This window comes from Ascidia mentula, chromosome 9 (assembly GCF_947561715.1).
Source record: "Ascidia mentula chromosome 9, kaAscMent1.1, whole genome shotgun sequence".
Taxonomy (NCBI): Eukaryota; Metazoa; Chordata; class Ascidiacea; order Phlebobranchia; family Ascidiidae; genus Ascidia; species Ascidia mentula.
Window position 1 is genome coordinate 5,073,052 of NC_138574.1, and position 20,287 is coordinate 5,093,338.

The 20,287-nt window shown below is 39.1% G+C and overlaps 2 protein-coding genes across 2 annotated transcripts; both read left to right on the forward strand.

The window, feature by feature from the left end:
• Positions 1 to 1,468: 1,468 nt before the first annotated feature.
• LOC145913339 (frizzled-5-like) lies at positions 1,469 to 14,581 on the forward strand. Its single transcript, XM_083000960.1, has 8 exons — positions 1,469 to 2,252; positions 3,408 to 3,532; positions 3,996 to 4,323; positions 10,898 to 11,121; positions 11,523 to 11,666; positions 12,248 to 12,374; positions 13,014 to 13,196; positions 13,450 to 14,581. The coding sequence occupies exons 1-8, from the start codon at positions 1,740 to 1,742 to the stop codon at positions 14,395 to 14,397; spliced, it is 2,592 nt and encodes an 863-aa protein (XP_082857086.1). The 5' UTR covers positions 1,469 to 1,739; the 3' UTR covers positions 14,398 to 14,581.
• A 916-nt stretch (positions 14,582 to 15,497) lies between these two features.
• Positions 15,498 to 20,231, forward strand: LOC145914066 (uncharacterized). The gene is made up of 9 exons (XM_083001841.1): positions 15,498 to 15,653; positions 15,890 to 15,944; positions 16,087 to 16,464; positions 16,563 to 16,725; positions 17,048 to 17,211; positions 17,700 to 17,857; positions 18,423 to 18,594; positions 19,007 to 19,158; positions 19,631 to 20,231. The coding sequence occupies exons 1-9, from the start codon at positions 15,549 to 15,551 to the stop codon at positions 19,811 to 19,813; spliced, it is 1,530 nt and encodes a 509-aa protein (XP_082857967.1). The 5' UTR covers positions 15,498 to 15,548; the 3' UTR covers positions 19,814 to 20,231.
• The last annotated feature ends 56 nt before the right edge of the window (positions 20,232 to 20,287 follow it).

The window sequence follows — 20,287 nt, forward strand, 5'->3', positions numbered from 1 at the left end:
TTAACTTATAAATAGAACAAATGTACAATCTGTCAGCCCCGAAGGGAAAATGTTTGGACGGCTGTGTTTGGAAAAGGGTTTACAGGCGCATGTGGTCTTGTTTTGTTTGCTCGGAAACCGCATTTGGATAAACGTCAGACCGAGACCCAACTCCGACAACACAAATTATGGTTGCCAAGATACACGTAGCGTGCGCAATAGTTTAGGGGTGACTTTGCTTGGACTGTTATTGACCAATCGCATTCTCTTGTTGAAAGATTGACAAGTTGTTAGATCTACGACGCCAAGCTTAAAATGCTCAAGAAGGTTTTATGATGATATTGTGCAGAAAACGCATCCATTTGAAAAACAATTGTACGAAGCATTTTTAGTTTTCATTTGTTACTTATATTTTAGAATTGAACATGTTATAGGCCTGCAGAAATTGTCGTAGAAAAGGTTTAGTACCGCACAAGGTAAACAGAGATCGGGCATTAGCAAACTTAACATCTTCATACTAATGTATATTGGGGCGTGTATACACCGTTTTACGCGTCCGTTAATACGCGGAATGGTTGAACAAACAAGCGCACGTGTTTCACTTTTACGTACATACGGCGTAAACAAGACCGATGAGGGGTTTCAAAACAGTCAAAATAACCCTGGGTTTGGAAGCGTGACCAAACGCAGCTGCGTAACAAAGTAGCTGGCCGAAAAACTTATGCTGATATTTGTGTTTTCGTCTTTTGTGGTGAGTAAATGTTGGAAAAAGTAAACATCACTTTGATCTACATGCCTGTCGTTACTTTACACAGTTAACTAATTGAACGGGATTTGTTTTAGCTGTACTGTATGGAATTTTCACCACTACATTTGTTGTAATTCGTGTGGTTTGTACATCTGCTCAAGCTTTGTAACTCGTGATTAACGAGGAAGACGTTTGTGACAGACGGCAAAGGCACATAAACCCGACCGGTTGAGCAAACCTTTCGCAGCAGTGACCTCGTCAGTTGACGGTTGACGGCCGCATACCGCGTATTTGTCTTTTGCGCTAACCCCACACTGCCTGGGCCATGACACCGGGACCACTTGGTGCTTGTGCTTCTTCCGTATTTGCACAACCCGCCCTGTTGCTGCAGTCTGTTTATGCTTAACAGTAACTTTCCGCTGCAGCACAAGGCCTAAAAAAGTAGGTTTGATCGACAGTTTTCTCGTGAACTTCGTCTGTATTGAATAACATGGTACTGCCAGTCAGTGGTGCGGAATAAACCTAGTTGTTGGTTGACGCAGCAGACGCCCAGGTTTCGCCTAAAACAAACTGCATCGTGACATCTTTGACTTTGGCAGCAACTCACTGCTTCGCAAAGGTGAAGTGCGAGAGTTTGTGACGTAACAAAAGAGAGCGCAGCGAAAAAGGGCGGGAACCCACCACATTGTAACGAGCTACTTCAGGCGTGAAAAGTGCAGAAGTAATCAGCGAGCGCTTCTGAGTTATAGTGATAGCGCCTATTGTCGCAAAAAACTTTATACTTGTTGGGTTGTTGTGCCAGAATATAGCAAAAAAGTTTTACCTTGGACTTTTTTCTCGATGGGAAACGGTAGATTAGCGTTTGTTTGTATTGGCTCTAGAATTCTGGCCACAAACCGATTCGACACGATGCTTACGGATGAATGAAGTATAACATGCGGTGCACCTGTCAACTGGCGTCTATATAAAGCCAAGTCTCGTAAAAGAACTCAGCATACGGAAAAAGGAAGCTATGTGCACTGCATCGTCTGTCCTTTCGAAGAGCAATTTGACAAAGACGAGGAAAGCAAGGATGGAAGGTCGATGTTTTCTCAGTGTTCCAAGCGGGGCTTGTGCGCTAAAGTTTTGTCTCGCTTCGAGGCCACGAAGGAAATTAAAAGATTCCGACGAGGATTTTATGGAATGCTTGTATTTGTGTGGACGTTTAAATAACAAACTGCTCAGTGCTGACGAATGTCATGATTTTTCCAAACGTGAATCAAGTCGTAAACGCTGCCACTCAACGAAAAACATGTCTCGTAAATGCGTCATAAAGCAGCCTCTGCTGGTTTTACTGTTGTTGACTCTTGCGCTAACGAGTACAGGCGCACAGTCCTATCGCGCCGCGAAATACCTCTCCGATACCGGCAAACTGTCGAAGTGTGAGCCGATCCAATTCAAGTTGTGTCAAGATGTCGGTTATAATTACACAGATTTGAAATATTCACCGTCAAACATAAAGCAACAGTCTGAAGTCGAAATTATGGTAAGTCATGCGTTTATTAGTTAAAATTGTTGTTTTGATTGTATTTTTTTTGCACCTTTATTGTGTTTTTTTTACGCTAAAGCAACAAGGAAGAAAAAATATCCAATTCGTTTTCCGAATATGTCGCTGACTTTAAGGCCGATGACCACTATGCACGCCCAATTGAAAAAAGCGCACATGCAGCACAAGTCAACTTGTAATCTTATATCACTGCATTTTTGTTCAAACCACAAAAATAAGTCTTTACCAAACGTTCTCAAAACGCTCTACCACTTTTTCCCTTTTACTTGGTTGTTGTGAAACGCAAGAGCAATGAACCTGTCAGGGTCCGACCCTTAGCAGTCCTTTGAGTCAGCATTGACTGTTTGTCAAGCCCGATGTAGTTCAAAGCGGGTGCGGTCGTTTGAACTCAAGTCGTACTTTAATTTAAGCGTTTTACCCGCTTAGCTTAGTACTGTGTCTAATTAGTGAACCCGCGAGGTTTTGCGGCGTACAGGGCAGGTGTATCTTTCTCTGTAATTTGTAAAGGAATGTCCCCTTTCGCTTTTATTGATGAACGCAAATGTGTTCTGAAAATATGCCTTATATAGGTTTGTAACGCTGACATTTGTGTCGAGAAGTCATTATATTTTTCCATTATGAAAACCTACGTAAATTGTTGCAAACTTTCAGTTGAACAAAACATGTTACAGCAGTTTTTTTGCGTACATTAATATTCCTATCATAAGTTTACTTGCCACCATAGGCGTCGATATAGGGGTGACTGGGGTGACATGTCACCCCTCACAAACAAACAGGGGTGACAACATATGCATTGTCACCCCTGGATTTCGTTTAAATTAAAAATTATTGTCAGAAAAACCACATACATTATACTATGGGTTAAACTGGTTTCAAACGACCTGTATTATCACCGCCACAATCATGACAAACACAAGTGTCTCGTGGATTGCTACATAACAAAGTGACACGAAACGGAATTTGCGTCGTTTACCGATGTTTAGGCGATACGACTGAAGAAATGTTTTTTGCGTGTTTCTAAAACCTGGAAAAGTTATCCTTAATATTTTACAAAACGTTAAAAAATCGACGCCTATGCTTGCCACGAAAGTTTTTGACGAACTGTTTTGCATAACGTGGTATCTTTTTGTTCAGGTAAACCAATTTAAATTGCTGTTCCGACGTAGATGTGACCCAGAACTCAAGTTACTTGTTTGTTCCGTTTACGCTCCAATCTGCTTTCCCGGATCGCAATACACCAAGTTCTTTCCACCATGCAGGTTTCCCTTTTTAAAGTTTTTTTGCACGTTCCGGTACAAAATAGCAAAAAAGTAGATGCGTGTTGTGTACGCGGTTTATCTGCAATCATAAAATTGCGAATACTTGTTCTGTTGACATGTTAATGTTTTGACGACTAATTCTTCCAAATTGTTCATCAATAACGCTTCTGTATAGTTTCTGGCACACTTTTTGTAATTTTTAAAAACAGTTTGTACAGCACGAGCTTTCGCAAACCAATCGTCGCTCCAAATGGCCTTTGTCACGCCTGAGAAGCGTAGCTCGCAAACGCTTGTTCTATCAAAATTGTTTTTCAAAAAATCTGCTTGTCACAGCGGAAGAGCATTAAAAACTATAGCAGTCAAAGAAACCAGAGACTGATACGAAGTACTAAATAATTAGCAAGATAATACTATAATTCTGGTATTTGTGGATACCCCAACAATAAAACATATTTTTGTTTAGATTTATTTGCGAAAGGGCCAGGGACAACTGCTTGCCGATCATAAAAAGGTACAAACCCGAATCAGGTTGGCCCCAACTACTCGACTGCGAAAACTTTCCCAAATACTCGGACTCCAACAAGATGTGCTTACACGTCACTGCCCCCGACCACGTCATGAAACAAAGGGTCAACACCACATCGCACCCACCTACGTCATCGGAAATCCCCTTTCGCCCGACCAACAAGGTGGCGAACATCACAATAAGGCCATCTCGCAACGCTTGTCAATGTTCGTGTGTTCCTCCTATGGTTCCTATCACTGATTTAACAAGTCCTCTTTTTGACAAGGTGAATTATGTTACAGACTTTTTTCAAAAATTGGGATAAATGTAAAACGACATAAACTATATGGGTAGGTGTTAAATAAAAATAAAAACTACACAAAAATACAACTGTATGTGTTGACACAAAAGTGTGTATAGACGTGGCTAAAATATTGTATACCACCGGGAAAAAACGCTAAGATTCGATTCACAACCCTGGGTATAGCATATACTCCCAACCTGTAACCCATGATTACAACTAAACCAACCCACACCCTCAAATATAAAACACCTTGCAAGTGTTCGAAATGTCATGCACACAAAAATCACGTTCCATCTTACCTTCGGTAACCTCTGAAAACACCCCAAAATGAAGGATTAATCGGTTGTATGTGCTTACCTCGATTGAGTCCGTGTGGTCCAGGCACGCTTTGCTTGGCCTGAATAGCCGACATCATCGATCTTATCCTTTCGACGATTGCTTCTTATCGGTGCGCGAGATATGGATTGACATAGTCGACACGGTTTTGCGTTGTAAAGCATGCTTGTAGCGTCGAAGGGAACTGTGGTGTTTCCGTTTATTTTGCGTCTCGTGAGTTGCCTGGAAAGATTTCCCCTTTTGAAAGAGACAGTTTTGTTAAATACGTTTGTGAGTGTTTTGATTTGATAGTTGGGGGCTCAAAAGATTAGATAATAGTGAAAGTGGCCCATACTGGCACTAATATTTTCTAAGACATCCCCATTGCGCCTTGTTTATATTTTGACCGTATATTTTATCTTCTAATAATTGCGCTGGCCTTGAAAAAGTTACCTTATATAACGTTAGAACCTAAACAGGTTTAGAATCTCGCAAGGTCACCATATTTTTTTACTAAAGTTCCCAAACCACAGCGTATTCTTTAAATCCAGCGCCATTTTGGAAGTCGCGTCATTCCGTGCATGGCATTGCGCGTTCAAGTCTCAGTCATACACAAGCTATTCGTCTGTCTGCATCTTTTGTGTTCTCAAGGCGCTGGGTAAATATAATGGGGATCACTGGTTGTATTGAGACCGGCTTTTGGCGTTAAGGCGTTGGCGTATCATTGCGGATCGAAGGGTCACAACCTCAAAAAGATGTGATTCGTCAATGTCGGTCACGTGACTCCCGTCTTGGTGAAAGCGTTATCGTTGCGGTTTCAGGGAACGTGCCTCAAGCCTTATTTCCGTACAGGCAAAAGATTTGTGAGATACCCCATGAAGCCTATGATGATATTTATGTGGCCGTCAGGTGTTTTTATTAAAACTGGGGGTGTGAACTGCTGTGTTTGCGTTTCGCATCGTTTCGGCAGTAAAGCTTTTTCATCAGTCTCACTTCAAGACGTGAAATTCATCTTTTTATTTCACCCTTATTTTTCGCAGCTGTGAAGTGACCCTTATTTTTCGCAGCTGCGTTACCGGGAAAATATGACAATAGCTGCCTGTGGCTTGGCTTGGCGTTTGTGGATTTAAAAGTTTGTGTTGTTTTTGCACATATAAGGCAATCACCAACGTCGCCATAGCAAATCAGCATTGTTTCGTTATAGGGGATTATGAACATCATAGTGGCACATTACAATTGGACCTATTGCTGGTGATCTGTAGTTAGACTTAGTTTTTGAACTTGGCAGGTCGTGTAACGGAAAACACAGTCTGTTTACTGTTCATTTTATAACTTGTTGCCTAAAGGTGTATTGGCGGACGGACTCAAATCACGTGGTTTATAATCTTTGCCATCCAATCCGACTCCTTCCTTCTTCTCCCAGTTTAAAGTTTGCTGATGGAACTGCTGATAAGGGTATAGGTTTACGGGGGACAGAACAACGTGTGCGTTTTTAATTATAGCGATTATAGCGGTTATCGAAACGTGTCCTCAGGTGGATAATGCGCGTTATTGCGTGATTCACATATTGTACCTTATATCGGAAAAATGTTTGTCTTGCGGAATATGTTGGAATCTATGCCTTTATACCTGCGCTTTCAAAAGTGAATTCCGTGGCAAACTATCAAGGGTTCTATGAGCCACTATCTGGTGTTAAGCAAAAGTTGTGGAAAATGTCTCTAAAGTCTTTCGGAGTTCCTTGCCGACTTAAACAAACTTGCAAGGTTCCGTAGACAAAAAGTTTTTGGAAACACTCCTTTGAAATCCTTTTATCTGCCGAAAAATTTCAATTCTGACAACAACTGAAGTGGTCAGAAATTGGTTTTGTTCGATCTTATATTACTCGAGTGTTGGTAAAATGAAAGTTCATGTCAATTTAGGTACTCATTAACAACCATATATTTGTAAGGTTTAAAACCACGAGGCCCAAACGAGCATTAGGTCTTGTGTCTAGCCTACTTGCAACAAAATTGACACATCTTGCATATTTTTTTTTGATTTTTTTCCCTGTAAATAACTAATCAAAAATTCTCTATTGCCATGAATTCGTCAAAAACAACGAAACCCGTTCTCAAAAATTTTGCCTCGTCGTTGTCGCCAGCTCTGCGAAAATCGCAAATGTACACACTCCCTTTTGCGATGCTAAACACGCATTGGCGAAAAAATCTTATCTGTCGATCTTCAGTGGGCGTCCACGATCCTCTTATTTGTTTCGTGTTACGCCTGTAAACCTTACACACGCTAGAGACCTTAGGCAATATTCCATCTATCCGCCACCTAATCCCATTAATGCAGATGCGCGTTGGTCTTTCGAACCAATAAATCACGACCCCTTGGTGTATCGTGATGACGCGGTTACCACGTCATCCAGACGTCCCGATCACTTGTAGACGACAGGGCGGTTCTGTGGATTTGGTTTTTCCATGAAATTCCGCAGGATTTGTTGCTGCTAAATTCGCTGTCAATTTGTCATAACATGGTGTTTAAACAATGGATGACTGTTCGTGTCCCAGGTCAATCTGCTTCACTTTCGCTATGCGTAAATAAATTATTAGTTTTTAACATTTAGAAATAAACTGATTTCAAGAGGATTGAAGTAATTTTGCGGTTTCTGCAGTTGTCAAAACACAATGCTTGCTAACTTAGCTCTTCAATACTCCACCACCGCAATACAAATCGTTGCAAAATAATCTTGCTGCACACAATAAGGCCATTCTTACGACCTGATATGTCTCATCAGTGCAACATTGGTAACTTATGCATGATTTTTGTGATGCGGAACGTGGCCCTATTGGTTTTAGCATTTGCTTGGCCTCAGTGCTTCCGAAAGGTTACACCCAGGTTATTAACCAACAGTTCATAGCTTATAACATATAATATAAAACAAATTTCATCCCGCAATACAACAACAAATCCATGACTACGCGTGGAAATTATCAAACCATAAACGTGCATTTCTCAACATGTCACGTTGTGCGCGGCCATTCGATGATTGACATGAGGCGAACGCCTGAGCTTGGTTTGTGTACGCACTGAAGCCCTTATCTTTGTCATCTCGCCACACTTAATTAAACATATTTACGCGTTTGCCGCGTTGCTGTGTGAGGAGACAACATACACCGCCTTGCCGTGCCTTACACCTCCGAACCGCTGTGCTCTTCAAAATGTGTCAATTAAAGTGTAAATGTTGCTGAAGTTGCTGCATTTTTTTATCCGTACGGTAACTTTCATCAAATAACTTGTATGGGATTTCGCATGTCGATGAAAATCGGTAAACCGAGAAATTGATTTTCTTGACAGAAATTGCTGTATTAAAATTCGCTCTTGAACATGCAGTTTTTAAGCAGTGTGAGTGTGCACCGTTGTACACAGCACAGCATTCGCTAAATCTACCTTTAATTTATAGATATTGGCCAAACGTACGTATCAATCCAAATGCTGTTGACAATTCTTTAGCAGTGTTAGCAAACTTATCTCTTGGTTGAAAAAACCGTTCGTTTCGAACGAACTAAAGAAACTAAAATATAGGTTGTCGTAATTACTTGTATAAATATTAGTTGCGTAGATGTGTAGTAATTTGTTCTAGATCAAAAACAAATTTTGGAGCCAATTTTGTTTGTTTAGAAAATCTGTTTAAAAAATCTTTGTTTTTCAATTTTTTCTTCCTGTTTGACCACGTGGGGACTGATCACGTGATCCAGTTAGAGTGTGGTGTCTCCAATCAAGCGCAAAATAAATCCTTCCCCTACTTGTCTCAGTCTATTTGCACAGCGTACCTCCTTCGTCCCCGGCCGCATTAGTCCAACCGCGTACCCAGCTTAATTGACAACGTATTTGCCGAGCCTTGCCAGTTCCTAATTACGTCCAATCCAAACCTATTAAGGCCTCTCGTTGGGGTTTGTTGTTATCGTAACTCCTCCTATGCGTATTTAAAGACGCTGGTTCTTGTATGGGTTGATGTTCAGTGGCTTATTGCTTGTTGAGAGCCGAACTCGCTGCTAAAAATAAAGGAACAATTTTATTAAGTTGATACTTACAAGTTTTGTTATGGATTGCCGTAGCGAAGTAAAAGTATGTCCTTTTGATGACAAAGGTGCAGGTTCCTAACCTGGTTTTACTTATTACCACTCAAACACATGGCTTTCATTTTTGTCTAACAATTATTGCAAGAGTGTTAAACTGTGTTCGGATTGCAGTGCATGTGTTCACTTTATAAAATTGCCAAATTAAAAAAGTACTTGTCTATATATTCTTTATATAAATTGTGTTTGCAAAATAATCAAGTAATTTGGATCAGTTCGAACCAAGGTGCCCTGGATGTCGATCGCGCACCGTATCACGATATGTATTTCTATTTTCAAGATCGTTTTATTGGAATTAACAAAGAAATACATATTCTATATATCATTGACAGAATTTGAATTTCGGTTTATTGTCACGCAAAATTACCCAATCTGAGTTCGTTCTTTTCACATTTCTACATTCACCCGATAACCAACGCACAGTAGCGTCGAGTCTCATAGCAACACCCCCCACATTAGCTTGTTTGTACAGCCCCTAACCCTACGGAGACCCCTGTATGTTTCCAACACAGACCCACCGCTGCGGCATTTTTCACCCCACTTCAGCCCCAGCAGCTGCTCCCCATAACCCACATGCGCCCCATGCCCTGCACCCGGACCCACCCCGACCCATGTTACCAAGCCTGTGTTTTGTTTGGCTCAAGTCCACGCGACTGACGGTAAATGAACAAATAGTAGGTTTTGTAGCTGGCATGATACGGCCACTTGAATAGGTCCTCGCTATTTGTTACTCTCCCGTGCTTGATCAGGAAAACGCACTCTTTGCTGATTGACTGTTAGGTGAAGTAACATGTATTTGGAATGTCCTTGTGCACTGTATCAGCTACGTTCGTGATATGATTTTTGAGGATACAAATTTAAAAGAAAAAATTGTGGTTGGCCCCAATGACAAGTCTGAAAATGCATTCGTCTTTAAAACGACAAAATATACTTTTTTCATTGATCTCAAATTTGTACGGACGGAACGGACAAACACCACGGCAAAAATATTGTGACGGGTTGAAAAATATCAACTTTCTACCAACCCCTAAAATAGCATGCGTCGGAAAAACACTTACACTATTCCTACCCCGATAAAGAGTACGCACTACACGGTAGACACAACATGTTATCTAACGTCAAGTGCAGTTTTCAATGGTTTTCTTCACTCCAAGTGGTCTTGGTCGGTGGCTTTTGTCGGTCAATTTGTTTTGTTTGTAGTTTACAAAGTTGCTATTTTCAGTTCGAAAGAGTTTGAATGATTTTTTGGAGTTTCGGTCCCCACTGAACTTTCGTGTCCAAATTCATGGATTACTAACTCTTGTATGTCGTCACTTGGACTTTGATGTACACACCTTTGCTGCAACCCAAGCATGTGTTTACTTAACACATATAAACATTTACAATAACCGCTTTTAACTCGCGAAACGTTTGTAAAGATAAAAAGGAAACAGGCATTACACAAATTTATCACGACGTTTCGCAAATAAGTAAATTATTTTGCCTAGATATTATGTTTTCTTAGTAATACTGACGTAGAAAACCATAACGCTGTTAAGACATTTTTACGCTTAAGCGGATTTCCTTCTTTCGGTTTGAGTCAGTATTTCAGACCCACTCCACGTTCAGTTGAAATTTTCAATGGTTTTGAACTCTGACCTCTTGCATTTTGTGCAGCCCGCAGACGACTCTTTTGCCATTTGAGGACAATAGACTATTTTCAGGCTGTGTTCTGTGGTGTTTTTGCCAATTTTGACTCAAGTGTGTCTCTGTTATCTTTCTTGATACCAAAATACAGTTAACCGTATGAAGAATCCTGTATAGGGAAATTAGATATCTTTATATTTCCTGTTACCTTTTAGTAAATTGTGTATGTTCTAAAATAGATCAGTTTTTCTTTATTATAAAAAATACTATAGACCATTGCTGAATGGCAAAATAAATAGTGCGTATACATAAATTGCAAGCTGCTCTTAATGTCTACCAAACACGTATTACAAAAACTAAGCACATAGATCAGCTAATTAAGCATTTCCGCAGTCGATATATGCCTTACCTCGAACTATAGACTCAACAATCATACACAGTCTGAATACAAATATCGAAACACATTATTTCATCTTGGTGACCATGTTGTGCAGATCTCAACTGGGGGCGTCCCCAATTGTGCAATGGCCTGTCACTCTCCCTACTTCAGCGAAGAGAAGAGATTACTCGCTGAGTCGTGGATCACAGCGTGGTCGGTTGTGTGCTTTGCTATAACCCTCATCACTGTCAGCACTTTCCTCATCGACACAGAACGCTTCAAATATCCGGAAAGGCCGGTTATATTTCTGTCCGCCTGCTACATGTTTGTCAGCATCGGGTAACTATGAATTTATTTGTGTTTCAGTTGATAGTGATACCTTTGTTGTAAATAGGTAGTGTGGAAGCACGTTTTTTGAATGAAAACGCGTACGTTGGTGTGCGTTTTTTTAGTTCGTGTGTATATTTGTACTTTTAAAGCCAAAGCTGATATATGGCGTTGTCTTTTTCATCAGTAGTCGTAACATATTAGCTTCGCTTTTTACTTAATTATTTTTGCACCTCCGTACTTAGTTTTTCTGGCCCGTTGTCATTATTAGTTCAAAATTTGGAAAAACGTTGCTTCCAAAACCACAAAGTGATTCTTCGAGTCGTCCCATATTATTGCAAAAGCACCTTTGCCCCATTCACTAACATGCACGACATACCTTTGCAAAACTACTCATAACCACATTTGGGCAGGTTTCTTATTCGTGTGGTGGCTGGACACGAAGCAGTGGCTTGTTCGTGGAATGCAGATCACGTGCTTTACAAAACCACTGGACCGTTTCTTTGCAGTGCTGTGTTCCTTCTTATCTACTTCTTCGGCATGGCGGGAGCACTGTGGTAAGCTTGTCGTTGTTCTTCGAAGGAGAAAGTCGCGAATGCGTTGAAACCAAAACAGTGGTACGGGTGGGTCTGCATGCTGCTGCTGAGGTAGCGCGAAACTTGCGGATTTTTGTGTCGTCTGAGCGACCTGGAAGTAAAACTTGAGGACACTCTAATGCAGTGTTTCCCAACCGCAAGCACCTTTTCGTAATTTGCGGGAAACGAAAAATTAAAAAATCGTAAGTGATCTCAAAATGTTTGTTACTTCATCCCCTAAGTTACTCCGTAACACTCAACTAAGTGGTACGCGTCGAAAACCACAAAAATAGCGGGAATCACTGATTTAATGTCTCGGGTATCCGGAAATACGGATTAAGTGAAAAACAGTAATTTGTCTTGAGCCTCTGATTAATGTTCGCAGATTTATTAGAAAAATCTATTTCGCTTATGTGCTAAGCATTATCACTTTCTTATAAATTTGGCGGAAAGCAACGTAACGCAACAGACAGCAAGCGTTTTTTTTTGATCGGAAATCCAGAAAAAGTTGTATTGATGTCGTTTGTACAATTATTTTTTGCATAATGCAATTGTTTATACAGGTGGGTGGTGTTGTCGTTGACATGGTTCCTTGCTGCCGGATTTAAATGCTGTAGCGAATCGATTGCCAATTATTCGCATTATTTTCACGCCGCTTCATGGCTTATTCCTGCATTGAAAAGCATAACAGTAAGTAATGTTTCACGAAAAACAGCTTCTATTTTTAAATTTTTTTTCTAAATTTGTCCTGTTGACCAAATATAATTGTGAAGTCTTGTGGAAAACGAGCATGACTTTCTCAATAGTAGGAGCCGGTAAATCTTGTTTGACACTCCATCTGATTTATGAGTTTTCACTCCAGCAACATTTGAAATCGTGTTACTTTGGGAAGAAAGATGAAAACAAGTCTTAATGGCCTTGAATTATATGAATTTACCCAACAAAATTTAGGCATTGAGGCCGCTGCATCGCCCTTACTAAAAAAACGTCAACATGTTTTGATATGCATACAAATATAGGTTGGCACGCGAAGTTCAAATTTTTACCTAATATGCAAACTAGCACGCGGCGTTTAAAACGTTTCTGACCCCTGCTTTATAATTTAACAAATATTGTTCCTAAATGTTATTTAAAACTAACCACGTATGACATTGGCATCTGCAGTACGTTTTGTATTATCGTCTATCATGAAAAAAATTTACCTGTAATGATGATACAAATACACGCATCCGGTCGTCTTCTGTTCTAATACCTTTAATGTTCATTATAATCGTGTATCATAACATTGCTATTTATTCCCTAAATGTTACCACCATGATTTTTCTGCAGCTTCTGGCAATGTCGTCCATTGACGGTGATGCGTTGGCTGGCATATGTTATGTGGGGAACCAAGATGCGAGAACTCTTCGCGGATTTGTTGCCGTTCCCTTGCTCGTCTATCTTAGTTTGGGAGGATTATTCCTATTTCTTGGCTTTCTTAATATGTTTCGAATTAAAAATACATTTCAAAAGGTTGTTTACAATTTCGCCCATACCGTGTTTTAAACATAATTAAGTTTTTTTTCCTGAAATCCACCTTTTTCCAATTCCACTTGTTGTGCGTGACACATATGGAAATTGATTTAAAATTACAGCATACAATGGCCACGTGTCTAAACGCAGTTTATTTTATTTTATTAAAAAGCGTTTAGTCAAGTTTTTTGTATAGCAGTTTTAATTTTTTTAAGCATAACACTCACAAAGTATAATATTTAAATTTGTTTAGGAAGGAAAACAAACTGATAGTTTGGAAAAATTGATGAGTCGTATCGGGCTTTTCTCCCTTCTATACATGATTCCTTCGGCTGCGTTGGTCGCCTGTTACTTCTACCAACTCCACAACGCTGAAATATGGGCTGAAGCTTACAACTGCGGCTCCAAAACAAACGCTAACTGCCCTTACGCTGACCCTGAACCAGAGTTTGCCGTCTTCATAGTCAGATATTCCATGATGCTCCTCATAGGAATTACTAACGGTGTGTGGATTTGTTCTGGCAAGACGTTCACGTCATGGCGCAAGTTTTACGCACGCTGTTACTCGTGCTTGCGCACGCCACCTGGAGGAAGTAAAGGGAAGGCAGCTAAAAAAGGTTCGTCCGATGAACACCGACACTCCACTACGTCATTCATGACGTCATCGAACGATTCTGGGCGCGTGGAAGAAAGTACACCTTTAAATGATGCGGAAGTGTTGGAAAAACAATGTCATCAACCACGTCATGATTCGCGTGAACGATCGCGCTCCAATGCGACACCAAGCGACGCGATAACGGAATCTAATAGTCGGTCATCGCAGGAGGGTATTATCACGCCGACGTCCTCGCTGGATCTTGACCTCTACACTGTGACGTCACCGATGACGTTGAGCCCGTCGTGCCAACTCTGCAACCATCTGCAGCCGTTCCAGGGCGCTCCAAACACTTCGCATCCGTGGTTCGTGCTTTGCGACCAGTCGGGGAATCCCCTAATCGACGACCACAAATTGGGCACAACGTTTTTGGAGACTGACGCCAACGGTCGGATCCAACACATACACCACCACCATCACCACCATGTGGCGCCCGAGTGTAAGTGCGGTTGCCACAAACAGCACAAGAGCGCCGGCAGGAAATCAACCAATGATCGTAGATTTCGTGTTACTCCACCAATAAATGGAAACGCCCTGCGGTCGTGACCTTCATCTTGTTCTTTTTCTAATTCTTTTTATTTGTTTCAAACATACGAGTTGTGCAGGGAGTTCGGCTTTGTGTTTTGTACAGACTGCCTGAAATTGCCACGGTGCTTGTTATATTTTGCGTTTATGTCCTTTGACTGCAATAAACTTTTTGCTTTGTCAGATCACAACAAATAACCGTTTCATGCCGATGGTTGTTACTGACTTCGTTAAGAACACAACATCTAGTTGTACTAACAACGTTCATAATTCCCCTGGGCTTGCTTGTAAGTAGGCTAGTTGATAACCTTTGTTTGAGTCTGTGTATTATGTCCAACCACAGAAACACGCAAGGCACACTCGAAGGGTTTTCTTTTTATCCAAGAACAATTTAATGAGAAATATTGTGTATGTGGTAGGCTATACTGTTTGAGGTATGGTATGGAAAATGAACATTTTCCACATTGAGGAGATACAAACTCGCATTATCATTTCCAAAATAAGACTACAGCTTTTCGTAGCTGTAAAAATCTGAAAATTCATAAAAAAATCGTATTTGTATTTTGATCCAGATGGAAACTTCAACCTCACAAAACTATATTGCGAATCTGTTATGAGGTTTGGGTTTAACTGCACTAATTTCTTTTATTTTAAGTTAGAGAAAATGCTAAAGTGACTACAGGAATCAACCTGTGCAGATCGGTGACCGGCGGATCTGTCCTCACAAATCAATATATTATATACCTGAGACTCCAAAAGGAGTAAAAGACGATCAGCTCCAGTGTTTGGTCTTTTTGTTTAGCAGAATATTAATGCCGCCTATTGGCATCCCAAATTTCTATCCAAAAGAATAGCAAAAAAATAGAAAAACTCCGGTATTCATCTTTTTATGTCCAAATAATATTTTCTATTGCTGTACAAAATATTGTTACTATTGCTGTATGGGTTGCTTTGTTCGTAGTGTACTTGTGTGAAAACACTGAGCTTTATTGGTGCATAGAATAATAAAACATGGAATGGAAACTCTGGAGAAAGTGTTCCGTCACGCATGAGTATTCTATGATTGGTGGCAATTGTGCTTGCATGTTTACTGTTAAAGTGTCAAATGGTTCGCGGTTGTTACAAACTTAAAAGTTGTCATTGTTGTATTATGAGTTTTGTGGAGGAAAAGCATGAATAAGAAAGCAAGTTATTATCCTGTATCCGATCACTTATCGAAACCAGCAGAGAAACACCTTGCGCAAGGGTCACCTGCTTTCTCTTCGTCGTCATCTACGGTATAGGTTTACACGATATAGCATTTGTCACGACTTATAAGTTACCTAAATTAAATTATTAGCACAATTCATAACTTTAAGAATGCCTACGCATCAATTCCACCCTTTAATTTTATACACTTACATCAGTCAAATCATTTTAAGCAAAGTGTATTAACCAATTAGTGTATCAGTTTATGTTTAAAATTAAGTCCTTTGGTAGTAGTGGTGAGTTAGTTCTGCCTTTGTTTTTGTAGGTTAAAGGTTCTAACCTGTCATGGCAGCAGTCTTCTAAGTCTTCTTTCAATGAACGTAAGTGCAAATATTTTATTGCGACTCAGCTTAGTATTATTAGTCAAGAGGACTTTACTTTCTAGTTGTAAAATATTTGAAAGGTTACAACATGACATGCGGTCAAGAGTTTATTAAATATTTAACATCCTTTTTACCACAGCTGATGACATACAAAAAGGCAAGAAATCTAATGTGAAGTCAAAAGTAATTTGTCATTCTCCTCAAGTTGTTCTCTCAAACATTGCAAACTCTGGGTCCACCAAAGTTGAACGCATCCCAATCGATGTACCACCAACCATACATATAACGTCCGAAGACAAATCTGTGAACCTAAGCCATGGAAATTACGTTGCTTCAAGTTATAATACAAGTAACATTGCTGGTTCACCTCTTGACCTTTCCTCAACTGCCAAAGTTATCCACACAAGCCATGAAAGCTTTGATCAAACTCCATATCCTGAGACATCTGTGAATACTGCCCAAGCTTATAGACAGATAAAGAAAAGTCCGGTGAAGGGATTATCAAAGGAAGTACCTGGTGAGTTATTAAAAAACGACATTTGTTAAAAAACACCCAGTTCTCCTGACATACATTTGCATGCTAAATCTCTCTATATATTTTCGATTTTTTTACAGTGTCAGAAATGAAAAATAAACTTGTAAAAAAGCGTAAAAAACCTGCAGTAAAAGTTGTGGAGTCTCGATATAACACAACAGGTGTTAAAAAGACAGCTGGACAAAGTTTTGACAGAACTATGTCACAAAAATCAAAGTTGTCCACTTCCAGCTATAAAGCAAGGTATGACAAAGTTTCTGTATTTTGAACGAAAAAAACATGCCCACAAATCAAAACCATTGTAAGGGAAAGTCTTTTTATGGACTTGTTACATAACGTTAACATACATGAACTAATGGTACAGAACCTTTGAACATATTATTTTAACATTTTCTCTAAAATGTGAAAATCTATAAGTTGTGACCTTGGTGTTATACATCTTGATATACAGTCATTACAGATATAAGTGGTCTAGGACCTGGAGCATGATATGACCCAAATACTTTCCTTGGAAACATAACGTTTTCTGCAAAAAAACATCTCTAAAATTCCATTTGAACTGTAGATCAAGCAAGCCTCCAGCAGCCATAAAATTACATCATGGTGATGCAACCCCCAAAACTAAGACAAGGAAAGAGATACTTATGGAAAAAGCATCAACCCCAAGTGCTGGATTTAAAACCTTTTTTGAATCCGATGTTTCCCATATTGCTTCAGACAAACATAAAGGTGAGGTCTGAATGTAAATTAGTTACTCAAAAAATATTTAAAATAGCTCGGTGTTAAACAAAATAATTGCACACGTAATTTATTCTCAAACCAAAAGCAATTAAAAATACTGTAAACACACTAGCATTGACGAGAACAGACCAGCTTGAAACCAAAACTTAATTTGGAGAAGCTGGCCATAATTACTGAATTAAGTTAGCTGTGGACAAAGATATTCATATGATAAGCAAAGTGGAGTCAATAATATGAATTGTGTAAGCTGCAGACAAATGGCCATTGTTTCGACCTATAATGTCTCATCAGTGCAGCTGGAGTGACTATCAGACGACTTTGCTGACCAAACGGCCACACCAGCTGCACTGATAAGACCTTATAGGTTAAAAAAGTGACCATTTGTATGCAGCTTACACAAAAGATATTAATTTCCAGCTCTTAATACCTTTAGTTGTGGTGGAGAATTTTCAAACATCGTGTTGATTTCCCTACAGATGATGTTGTTGCACCAACCAAGGAAGTCCGTGCTAATGTAGATTCTGACCATGAGGAATTCACCCAAACCAAACTCGATATATTATACAGTGACTGTCTGCGGGTTGCTTATCTTTGTGGTGCCATGAAGCAAGCACATGAGGAGAAGACAAAAAAAGTAAAGATTCGCTTATTTTTAGATTGCAGATTGAAACTTAAAGAAAGTATTTCCATTCAACTGGCATAAATGTTTTTATTTGACTTGAAAGTCCTGCATAAAACACAGGCATTAAAATTAATTAAATATGCAATATACCTATATGAAAGGTGCACATATATGTATCATATTTATAAATTGGGAGTACTAAATTGGGTTTTGATGTGACGATCATGAAAGGATACTTGTTACAGTTTTTTTTTTTCTATGACATTTTGCCAGAGCAATTCTATGTTTTTTATAAAAAAAATACTGTAATAACATTATATAAAAGCACTTATCGTAATGTTTTTTTGCTGGAAAATTCCCAGCAGTAAATTTTAACAAGCTATGAACAATTACAATGCTTTAAAATTAGAATTATTCATTGTATTTGTACAAAGGGTGTATGGCAAAAAACTTGTGTAATTTTTGGTGTATCTTGTCAAAAGATTTGAAACTGTCAGGCTATACACCAATAACATAAATATTATTCCATATATCAAGAACAAAACTTTTATCTGACCCAAATTTAACAATGTTTTAGGCTCTGGCTGATTTGTCTCTTCTATGTACTGGTAATGTGCAGCTACAGAAAGAAGTTGCTGATCTGGAAGAGGAGGTGTTCACTTTGCAACACCTGGAGGAGCTAGAGAGCCATCTGGATACCCAAATAACTGCCCTTGGACCAGCTGTAAATAAGTTGTCAGTAACCACAGGTTGTATAGAATGTTTTTTGTTATAAAACTTTTTCATAAAAATTGAAGTTATTACAATATTCATAATACCACAGAATTCCGTATATGAGTGGCAAATATTTGTATGCCATGATTGTCGAAGTGGGACAATTCAAGCTAAAAAATGGACGTAATATTGTTTACTCTAAAACTGGAAACTAGATTTAAACTAATATTAGATCTACTTTTTCCTTAACTAGTGCACAATAACCGGCATTTTGCTCTTGTTCACCAAACTAAAGAATTGAAATTATATGAGCATATGAACCAAGAATGATCAATAAGCTGCTGACAGTGCACATTGTTTCAACCAATTTAATTACTTCTTTCTCTTTCCAGTGTACATTATCTCGAGAAAATATCACAGTAAATTTGTACTATTAAACTATTTTAGGTAAGTATAAGGAACTGGCCATTAATGTGGATGCTACCAGACATGCCCTGCCATTGAATGGTGTCGTTGTCCCGGACGAAAAACAACTTGAATCGGTTTTAAAAAGATCAAATGAGATATGTGGGGAATTGACCACTCTCACCCACACACATGTGAGTATAACATGCTGCTGTATATTTTAAAGTGAACGTATGTGGATTCGTTTGTTGATAATTACTTTTTTGTCTCTTTTCTTCTGTTGAATGAGGTTAGAGTTGAATGCACCCTTAGTCTAACAGAGCCCATTGCTGGTTTTCCGATATATAGATTTTTATGATGCAAAGTCCATAATTCTGTCTTATTATTTTGTGTTATTGTGTTCCTTTGATTACATTTTAGTTAAGATTATCGAAATCACTGGCTGTTAGTTGTTTGACCGGCCTGCATGTGCAAAAATACTGAAAATCAGTGGTTTAAGTTACTTGCTGGCAACTTTTACGTAAATTCTAGCAGACAAAACGTTGGTTGTGTAAACCCTACGTTAACTTTTGCCAGAAGGTCGGCTGTAGCCACAGCAGCGCAATATTTGAGATATTTACTATGTTGAGTTTGTGTACATGCATAATTAAAACTATTCATTTTAAGGTTGACGGTTGTTTGGAGGCTGCAGAAAAATCCAGAAAACTCGGCGAAACAATAACTGACCTCTCATCCACCCTTGATGACGTAGAAATACTCTCTAAAACTGTGACGTCACTTGCCGTAAAAGAAACTAGTTTGAAACTTCAGCTCGAAAGTGAAATGAGTTCGATCGACCCCCTCTCTTAGTGTTTTGCATATATTCTGCACCTGCTGTTGCCGAAGAATTATTGCTACTGATTATTTATGCCACATTACTTCAAATATAAGCGACTCTGCTGAGAAGAAGTTTATCTTTTTCACATTTTCAAGTTTATTTTGCTTGCTGAATAATAAGGAGTCCCAATAGCGATTCAGTAAACTGATTTTCTCAAAAGCAGAAAGGACGGGTTGTTATTTTGCAAGTATATGCTAGTCGTTATTCTCTATGATTTTTATGACGTTCAAGCTGTTTCCATTGAATGTAAACTTGGGGCTTCGTATTTATACAACTTTATATGAACGTGTTTCAAAAATCAATTCCTGCAATATTGCGCTTCTGGTGATTTCTTGCAGGTTTGCATTCAATACGAAGAGCCAAGTCCTACACAAACATATTATGTCGTTACAGCGCTTAAATAAAACTCGGCAGTAAGCAATTTATTTTGTATCTACGTAACTGAA

What these genes read in the sequence shown, in the direction of transcription:
- LOC145913339 (XM_083000960.1), top strand. Translation starts at nt 1,740, where the DNA reads ATGTGCACTGCATCGTCTGTCCTTTCGAAGAGCAATTTGACAAAGACG. An exon ending in AGTCTGAAGTCGAAATTATG is followed by an intron (nt 2,253 to 3,407) that starts GTAAGTCATGCG and finishes CTTTTTGTTCAG; the next exon opens with GTAAACCAATTTAAATTGCT. An exon ending in GGCATGGCGGGAGCACTGTG is followed by an intron (nt 11,667 to 12,247) that starts GTAAGCTTGTCG and finishes TTGTTTATACAG; the next exon opens with GTGGGTGGTGTTGTCGTTGA.
- LOC145914066 (XM_083001841.1), top strand. Translation starts at nt 15,549, where the DNA reads ATGAATAAGAAAGCAAGTTATTATCCTGTATCCGATCACTTATCGAAA. An exon ending in TCTCTTCGTCGTCATCTACG is followed by an intron (nt 15,654 to 15,889) that starts GTATAGGTTTAC and finishes TTGTTTTTGTAG; the next exon opens with GTTAAAGGTTCTAACCTGTC. An exon ending in ACTTCCAGCTATAAAGCAAG is followed by an intron (nt 16,726 to 17,047) that starts GTATGACAAAGT and finishes TTTGAACTGTAG; the next exon opens with ATCAAGCAAGCCTCCAGCAG.